The 9954-nt window shown below is 46.0% G+C and overlaps 1 protein-coding gene across 1 annotated transcript in view; it reads left to right on the top strand.

The window, feature by feature from the left end:
• Positions 1 to 9954, top strand: part of LCT (lactase) — a 64039-nt gene that overhangs the window by 34760 nt on the left and 19325 nt on the right. Inside the window, exons 8-12 of the mRNA XM_037733513.1 lie at positions 1391 to 2941; positions 4115 to 4383; positions 6880 to 7170; positions 7785 to 7983; positions 8997 to 9199. Of these exons, the coding sequence (XP_037589441.1) occupies positions 1391 to 2941; positions 4115 to 4383; positions 6880 to 7170; positions 7785 to 7983; positions 8997 to 9199 (2513 nt within the window). The remainder of the gene's footprint in view (positions 1 to 1390; positions 2942 to 4114; positions 4384 to 6879; positions 7171 to 7784; positions 7984 to 8996; positions 9200 to 9954) is intronic.

Below are 9954 nucleotides of genomic sequence, written 5' to 3'. Positions count from 1 at the left end.
TTTTTTTTAGATAGAATTTTGCTCTTCTTGCCCAGGCTGGAGTGCAGTGATGCAATCTCAGCTCATGGCAACCTCCACATCCCGGGTTCAAGCGATTCTTCTGCCTCAGCTTCTCAAGTAGCTGGGATTATGGGCATGCACTACCATGCCTGGCTAATTTTTGTATATTTTTAGTAGAGATGGGGTTTCTCCTTATTAGTCAGGCTGGTCTCAAACTCCCAACCTCAGGTAATCCACCCGCCTCAGCCTCTCAGAAGTGCTGGGATTACAGGTGTGAGTCACCGTGTCTGGCCAGAATTTAGGTATATCTTTTGGGGGCCACCATTCAATGAACTGTGCCAGGGAATACATGTTTTAGGCTTTATTTATTTCTTTATATTAATTTTTATGTTTTTAGACATGGTCTTGCTCTGGTGCCCATGCTGGAGCACACTGGCATGATCTCGGCTCACTGCAGCCTTGACCTCCTGGGCTCAAGCAATCCTGCCACTTCAACCTCCCAAGTGGCTGGAACTATAGGTGCACGCCACCATGCCAGGCTAATTTTCTTTCTTTTTCTTTTTTTTTTTTTTTAAATAGAGATGGAGTCTGGTCATGTTGCCCAGGCTGGTTTAATTCTTTTTTAAAATATGAAATACATCATCATTTAATGTCAATATTACTAAACATAAACAAGGAAAAACAAAAGCACATTGTTAGAAGATTGATTTATGGTCTTTTTCAGACACAAGCCTGCCTGCACCCGGGTGAATAAATAGCCATGTTGCTCACACACACACACACAAAAGAAGATTGATTTATGTATTCTACATAAAACCAAGACATCCTAGTGGTAACACACAGGACATATCCCTTCCACTATTCATTTTAAGATGGAGATCCTCCTTTGGTTTGAGATTTATGGCCATAGAAGTGGCCTCATGTTTTGTGAGGGTCTTGTGGATTTTCCTTTTCTCCATTTTGAGGAGGAAAAGGGGTGAACATTTGGGAGGTAACCCAAGTCACCTCCAAAACTTTCATGTGAAAAGGAACACTTTTTAAAAGCATCATTAGTAACAAAGACTGTATTTCTAATTTTTCAATAAAAACTATTTTATTGAATGTCCTTGCTGGTCCAAGGTAATAACTTAATTGATTGTTCACAACCAGTTACAGATCAAACGGCTTCTAGAACTCTTCTCCCCCTTCTCACTAATGCACTGGCTAGTCTTTAAAAGATAAATAAATAAATAAAAGTGGTGCACTGGTTCACTCCTATAGTCAGTCCCAGCGACTTGGGAGAATCACTTGAGTCTGGGAGTTTGAGATCAGCCTGGGTAACTCAGTGAGACCTCATCTCAGTTAAATAGATCCATAAATAAATACATCTAATTTTTGTTTTTCTTCACAGCTATCAAGGAAGACTCCGTGGATGTTCGTTCTTACATTGCTCGTTCCCTCATTGACGGCTTTGAAGGCCCCTCTGGTTACAGCCAGAGGTTTGGCCTGCACCATGTCAACTTCAACGACAGCAGCAAGTCAAGGACTCCCAGGAAATCTGCCTACTTTTTCACCAGCATTATAGAAAAGAACGGTTTCCTCACCAAGGTGGCAAAAAGACTGCCCCCACCTAATACAGCAAACCTCCCCTCCAAAGTCAGAGCCTTAACTTTTCCATCTGAGGTACCCTCCAAAGCAAAAGTGGTTTGGGAAAAGTTCTCCAGCCAACCCAAGTTCGACAGAGATTTGTTCTACCATGGGACGTTTCGGGATGACTTTCTGTGGGGCGTGTCCTCTTCTGCTTATCAGATTGAAGGCGGGTGGGATGCCGATGGCAAAGGCCCCAGCATCTGGGATAACTTTACCCACACACCAGGGAGCAATGTGAAAGACAGTGCCACTGGAGACATTGCCTGTGACAGCTATCACCAGCTGGATGCCGATCTGAATATGCTCCGAGCTTTGAAGGTGAAGGCTTACCGCTTTTCTATCTCCTGGTCTCGGATTTTCCCAACTGGGAGAAACAGCTCTATCAATAGTCATGGGGTTGATTATTACAATAGGCTGATCGATGGCTTGGTGGCAAGCAACATCTTTCCCATGGTGACATTGTTCCATTGGGACCTGCCCCAGGCCCTCCAGGATATTGGAGGCTGGGAGAATCCTGTTTTGATCGAGTTGTTTGACAGCTATGCAGACTTTTGTTTCCAGACCTTTGGTGACAGAGTCAAGTTCTGGATGACTTTTAATGAGCCCATGTATCTGGCATGGCTGGGTTATGGCTCAGGGGAGTTTCCCCCAGGGGTGAAGGACCCAGGCTGGGCACCGTATAGGATAGGACACGCCATTATCAAAGCCCATGCCAGAGTCTATCACACATACGATGAGAAATACAGGCAGGAGCAGAAAGGGGTCATCTCTGTGAGCCTCAGTACACACTGGGCAGAACCCAAGTCACTGGGAGTCCCCAGAGATGTGGAAGCTGCTGACCGAATGCTGCAGTTCTCTCTGGGCTGGTTTGCACACCCCATTTTTAAAAACGGAGACTATCCTGATGCCATGAAGTGGAAAGTGGGGAACAGGAGTGAACTGCAGCACTTAGCCAGCTCCCGCCTGCCAAGTTTCACTGAGGAAGAGAAGAGGTTCATTAGCGCAACGGCTGACATATTCTGCCTCAGCACCTACTCCTCCAGAATTGTGCAGTACAGAACACCCAGGCTAAACCCACCGTCCTATGAAGATGACCAGGAGATGACCAAGGAGGAGGACCCTTCATGGCCTTCCACAGCAGTGAACAGAGCTGCGCCCTGGGGGATGCGAAGGCTGCTGAACTGGATCAAGGAAGAGTATGGTGACATCCCCATTTATATCACCGAAAACGGAGTGGGGCTGACCAATCCAGAAGAGGAGGATACCGATAGGATATTTTACCACAAAACCTACATCAATGAGGCTTTGAAAGGTATATGAGGGTTCAGTTCCCCTTAAAGAAACCTTTCAACATTCCCTGGGTCATGTGCTGGAAATGGTTTGCCAGAATGATTTATGAACCATCCACAAGTCTTTCTCTTGGGTCCCAACTCCATAATTCTTTATCTGTTTGGGGGTTATATGTTCGTTGAGAAGCTGGGGGGAAAGGCTATAGTTGTCTCTGTCTTACGTCCCAACTCCATAACTCTTTATCTGTTTGGGAGTTATGTGTTCCTTGAGAAGCTGGAGGAAAAATGGCTGTGGTTGTCTCTGTAGAGGAAAATCACAAACACAACACACACAGGGTTCCTGGCAGAGTATTTATATTGTCTTGGGCCCATTCATTCATTACTGAGCAACTACTGTGACAAGTTCTATTCTCGGTGCTGGGGTTACAGCAGTGAACAAAACACAAATTTCTGCCTTCATAGAGCTTATCCCATGCACCCCAGAATGAGAAACTTGTGTAAGTTCACATTTCGGGACTTAACTTCCTTTTTTTTTTTCTTTTTTTTTTGATAAGGATCCTTGCCCTGTTACCCAGGTTGGAGTGCAGTGGCCACTGTGCCCGGCTAATTTTTTTGTATTTTTAGTTGAGATGGGGTGGCACCATGTTGGCCAGGCTGGTTTCAAATTCCTGATCTCAAGTGATCTGCCTGCCTCTGCCTCCCAAAGTGCTAGGATTACAGGCATGAGCCACCGCGCCAGCCTAAAAATTGACTTTTTGTTTCATTGATCATTTTTTTTTTCTTTTTTGAGACAGAGTCTCACTCTGTTACCCAGGCTGGAATGGAATGGTGCGATCTCAGCTCACTGCAACCTCTGCTTCCCAGGTTCAAGCAATTCTCCTGCCTCAGCCTCCCCGATTGCTGACACTATAGGTGCATTGGGCTTAACTTCCTAAGTGGGCTGAGGCTCTTGAATTTGATGCATGTTCCTTTACCCCAACAGAAGAATTCGATTTGGAGATGATCAGTCATTAATGCTTGCTGTGGGGCCATAGTGATGGCAAAAAAGTAAGATCAACAGATGATCTGTTGGTCTCTCACAGCATGTCACTTTTAGGATGACAGCCTTGAGGTGTGGAGCTAGCACTAGGCTGGCTGCATGGAGGTCCTGCCTCCTGGTGTCAAGCTCTCCTCTGCTTTCTTTGGGGTGTTCCCAGCCTACAGGCTCGATGGTGTAGACCTTCGAGGGTATGTCGCCTGGTCTCTGATGGACAGCTTTGAGTGGCTGAATGGCTACACAGTCAAGTTTGGACTGTACCGTGTTGATTTCAACAACACGAACAGGCCTCGCACAGCAAGAGCCTCTGCCAGGTACTACACAGAGGTGATTACCAACAATGGCATGCCACTGCCCAAGGAGGATGAGTTTGTGTATGGATGGTTTCCTGAGGGCTTCATCTGGAGTGCGGCTTCTGCTGCATATCAGGTGAGGAGTTCAGGGTGGTGGGACACCATTGACCGCACACCTGCCCTGCACCAGGCTCTAGGCTTACTGCTGGGAAGGGCAGATGCATGAACAGGAGATTCCAGCAGACCCATGGAGGGCAGTGTGGGGTCTGGGAGGGCCTCTTCCAGACAGCCTACCTTCTTCACAGCCCCAAATTTAGCCAGACCAGCATGGTGAGGCAGGCTGTCCTGAGATGCCAGATAGAGCAGGGGGAGCCTGGGCAGAAGCACTTGGACAAAGACATGTAAATACAGTCATGCTTCACTCACAACAGGGATTTGCTCTGAGAGATGTGACATTAGGCGAGTTCATAGTTGTGTGAACATCACACAGAGTGCACTTTCACAAACCTAGATAGTGTAGCATACTACACACCATGGTATCGACTAGTGCCCCTAGACTACAAACCTGTACAGATTGTTACTGTACTGAATGCTATAGGCATTTGTAACATGGTGGTATTTGTGTGTCTAAATGTAGTAAGGCGTAATAAAAATAAGGTATAAAAGCTGAACAGGGCATTCACCATGAATGGAGCCTGAGGGACTGGAAGTTGCTCTGGGTGAGTCAGTGAGTGAGGGGTGAGTGAATAGGAAGGCATTACTGTACACTTCTGTGGCCTTTATGAATACTGCACACTTAGGCTACACTAACTTCATTTTATTTATTTATTTTTAGATAGAGTCTCGCTCTGTCACCAGGTATCAGACTGGAGTGCAGTGGCATGATCTCGGCTCACTGCAACCTTCACCTCCCAGGTTCAAGCAATTCTTTTGCCTCAGCCTCCTGGGTAGCTGGGACTACAGGCACACGCCACCATGCCCAGCTAATTTTTTTTTTTTTTTTTTTTTGTATTTTTAGTAGGGACGGAGTTTCACCATGTTGGCCAGGATGGTCTCCATCTCTTGACCTCGTGATCCACCCGTCTCAGCCTCCCAAAGTGCTGGGATTACAGGCTTGAGCCACCGCGCCCGGCCTAAATTTATTTTTTAAATGCCTTTCTTCAATAATACATTAACCTTAGCCTACTGTAACATTTTTACTTTAATTTTTTTAACTTTTTTATTCTTTTGCGATGTTTACCTTAAAACAAGCACATTGGTCTGGGTGCAGTGGCTCATGCCTGCAATCCCAGTGCTGTGGGAGGATCGCTTGAGTCCAGGAGTTCAAAACCAGCCTGGCAACATGGCAAAACCCCATCTCTACAAAACAAAATTAGCCAAGTGTAGTGGTATGTGCCTGTAGTCCCAGCTACTCGGGAGGCTGAGCCGAGGATCACTCAGTCTTTCCAGTGGAAAGCTGGAATTACATGCTCATTCCACCATACCCAATGAACTTTTTAATTTTTTTGTAGAGACGGGGATCTTGCTATATTGCTAGGGCTAGTCTCAAACTCCTGGCCTCAAGTGATCCTCCTCCCTCAGTCTCCCAAAGTGCTGGAATTACAGGTGTGAGCCATAGCACCTGGCCTGCATGTGCTATACTTTTATATTGCTGGCCACACTGTAGGTTTATTGACAAGAGCACTACCACAAACATGAATAATGTAGTGCTCTATGACATTACGATGGCTACAACAGCACTAGGCAATAGGAATGTTTCAGCTCCATTATAATCTTTTTGTTTGTTTATTTATTTATTTTTTTGAGATGGAATCTTGCACTGTCACCCAGGCTGTAGTGCAGTGGTGCTATCTCGACTGACTGCAATCTTCACCTCCTGGGTTCAAGCAATTCTCCTGCCTCAGCCTCCCGAACACCTGGGACTACAGATGCGTACCACCACATCCAGCTAATTTTTAAATATTTTTAGTAGAGATGGGGTTTCACCATGTTGGTCAAGATGGTCTCAATCTCCTGACGTCTTGATCTGCCTGCCACGGCCTCCCAAAGTGCTGGTATTACAGGTGTAAGCCACTGTGCCCGGCCTTCAGCTCCATTATAATCTTATGTGACCAGCATCATTTATCAGGTCCAGCATTGACTAAAACACTGTTCTATAGCCCATGACTGACGAGTCCCTGCTGGACCCTTTTATTCCTCAGCTAGATCCTTCCAGGCTGGCAGTTTGTTCACTTTGGCTCTCAGCGTGGGCCTGAGCTTATTCTGATGCCCTAACAATATCACATTGCTACCATATTCATGCCAAATGAGGCTCACTCATACAGAAAATAGGATGGTTTTATTTTTTCCCAGAAAAATGGAATACAAAAAGGTAAGAGCAACTTGCCTGGCAGTTACTGGTGGTTCTTGCTTTCCATCTTCTGCCTATGTCTGTCTTTGTGGAGGAGTGGCCACGCCATATGTGTAGAGAAAGCTGGGAGAGTGCCGAGACTGAGGGGGCGGGGGGCCAGAGCAGACTCCCAGAGGAGGTGATGCTGGGAAGCGTCCTGACTTGGGACTCACCCAGTGGCAGAAAGGAACTTGTGAGTGCTTGACTGAATGACCTAATTAGACCATGTCTTATCACTTTGAGATCGAAGGTGCGTGGAGAGCAGATGGCAAAGGACTCAGCATTTGGGACACATATTCTCACACACCACTGATGGTTGAGGATGATGCCACTGGAGACGTGGCCTGTGACAGTTATCACAAGCTTGCTGAGGATCTGGTCACCCTGCAGAACATGGGCGTGTCCCACTACCGTTTTTCCATCTCCTGGTCTCGCATCCTCCCTGATGGAACCACCAGGTACATCAATGAAGCGGGCCTGAACTACTATGTGCAGCTCATCAACGCACTGCTGGCCGCCAACATCCAGCCACAGGTACGGTTGGCCCTGGCCAGGCCTTGGGAAAGTCTGCATGCAAGAGCCAGTGGAGCTGGGGGAGCGCATTTATCATGTAAACAAAATACTGGTTTCAAATTTAGTTTAGTTTAGTTTTTGTTTTTTTAAATTCCCCCAGGCTGGAGTGCAGTGTTGGATCTCGTTTCTCACCTCCTGAGCAGCTGGGCTTACAGGCACGCACCACCATGCCTGGCTAATTTTTGTATTTTTAGTAGAGATGGAGTTACACTGTGTTGGCCAAGGTGGTCTCAAACTCCTGGCCTCAAGTGATCCACCCGCCTCAGCCTCCCAAAATGCTGAGATTAAAGGCATGAGCCACCGTGCCCTACCTCAAATTTAACTTTTTGTTAGTAAATTCACATGATGCAGAATTCAAAACACATAAAAAGAGTTTCCTTCCCAACCTTGATCTCAGCCATCTGGTTCTCCCTGAAAGCAATTTACTTCTTCCCTAAAGGAAAAAAAAAAATCTTTGAACCTTTTTGTCTAAGTCGCTCTCAGGATTAGCAGCAGATGTTGATGCTGGCAAAGGTAACCCAGGGATTCCCATGGAAAGCATAATTGATGGAACAGCTGATCTGGCTTCTTCCCAGGTGACCATTTACCACTGGGACCTACCGCAGGCACTCCAGGATATAGGAGGCTGGGAGAATGAGACCATTGTGCAGCGGTTTAAGGAGTATGCAGATGTGCTCTTCCAGAGGCTGGGAGACAAGGTGAAGTTTTGGATCACACTGAATGAGCCCTTTGTCATTGCTTACAAGGGCTATGGCTACGGAACAGCAGCTCCAGGTAGGTCCCAGGCCTGGCTCGTCGGCTCCTTGGAACATGGTATTCTTAGCACATTGGAAGTTGAAACCTGGATGGCACAGGAGGAGGCAGCCAAGAAAGCCCCATGGCCGAAACCCTGCCTCTTGCTCAGAGCTGCTGAGGCTTACCTCCTGACTTTGCATTGCTAAACGTGAATTTCACATCTCAATACCTCAAGGTGGCTTCATTTCTTTGCTCTGTGACTCTGATTGGCCTCAGGTTGGAAGGTCTCTGAGATAGAGATGTGGGCAAATTGAAGTGGGGAAGGACAGTTTGTCAGGCTGTAGAGGTCTACAGTCTGTTTTTCACAATTCCCAAATCCCAAAGGTTCTTACAATTGGTTTGGCTGACCTGAGCTCATTTAATAGTAGTGAAACCTGACTCAAGCCAGCAGGAGGCCGCTCATGGTGTTTATGGCACTGAGTGAACCTTCCTAAGTTCTGCTGCAGAGGTTGTCAGTGTGCTTGACTATGGAGAGCTGTCCCAGGCCCATGGGCCTGTTAGGTACTTTTCTCAAAGGAAACATTTAATTATAAAACACATCTGACCCAAAGGGATTTTTTTTCTTTTATCTTTAGTTGATATGCAATAATTATACATATGAATGGAGTACAAAATGATATTCTGATACATGTATATAATATGTGATGATGAAATCAGAGTAATTAGTATATTCATCATTACACTTCGCCTTTAAGTGTCACCATTTGACTTGATTTGCTCCAGCCTAAGCCTTTCTTAAATTGGGGGCTTTAGATTCTGTGATGGGTGTCTCTATTATAGGTATTTTGCCTGAGACATATGAGTCACCCTGTAACCCAAAGTTACACAGCCAGCTAATAAGAGGGAGAGCCAGGGTTTGAATTCCCATCTTCCTAATGCCAGAATCTACATCCCTTCTCCCAAACAGAGGGGACACCTGCAGGCAGGGACTAACACTCTCAGTGACATCCATTCTCTCCATTCTCTGTTGATGTCCATGTGTATGTTTCCAGGAATCTCTGCTGGGCCTGGCACTGCCCCCTACATTGTTGGCCACAACCTAATAAAGGCTCATGCTGAGGCCTGGCATTTGTACAACGATGTGTACCGCGCCAGTCAAGGTGGAGTGATTTCCATCACCATCAGCAGTGACTGGGCTGAACCCAGAGATCCCTCTAACCAGGAGGATGTGGAGGCAGCCAGGAGATATGTTCAGGTCTGTTTTTCCTCTGGGTGCTTGTTCTTACTCTTGTCCATCTTTCCTTCCAGTCTAATAGAAACAGATTGTGAATCAAAAATTTAGGATGTGGTGGCTCATGTCTATAATCCCAGCACTTTGGAAGGCTGAGGTAGGAGGATTACTTGAGGCTAGAAGTTCAAGACCAGCCTGGGCAACACAGACAGAAAGACCTTGTCTGTAAAAAAAGAAAAAGAAAAAGAAAAATTACTAGAGCATAGTGGCACACACCTATAGTCCCAGCTGTTCAGGAGGCTAACTAAGGTGGGGGCTTGAGCCAAGGAGTTCAAGGTTTCAGTGAGCCATGATTTCAGCACCACTGAACTCCAGGTGACAGGGAAAGACCACCCCCAACCCAAAAAAACAATTGTTAGGATCTAAGCCTGGTTTTGCTACTACCTGATTTTCTGAACTTGGGAAAATCATCTAAACTTTTTGTACCTTAGTTTTGTCATCTTTGAACTGGAGATGCCCTACCTACCTCATAAGTTTGCTGTGATGAAAGTGATAAGGTCTATGGAATTAGGTTGTCTTTAAGTTTTTAAAAATCGTTTGTACAGGTAATTCTTTCTGTAGCATTGGTTTGAAGTTAACTCATAGAAATTCCATGCCTTCAGTCTCCCTGGTTGGACTAAAGTAGCTAACAGAGCTGGACTGCAATGTCACACTTCACCTTTAGGTGTTGCCATTTAGTTTGATTTGCTCCAGCCTATATATTTCTTAAACTAAGGGCT

Source organism: Cebus imitator, unplaced genomic scaffold (genome assembly GCF_001604975.1).
Source record: "Cebus imitator isolate Cc_AM_T3 unplaced genomic scaffold, Cebus_imitator-1.0 Scaffold534, whole genome shotgun sequence".
Classification (NCBI taxonomy): domain Eukaryota; kingdom Metazoa; phylum Chordata; class Mammalia; order Primates; family Cebidae; genus Cebus; species Cebus imitator.
The sequence above is the reverse complement of the archived record's forward strand: the minus strand, read 5'-3'. Positions and strand labels throughout refer to the sequence as shown.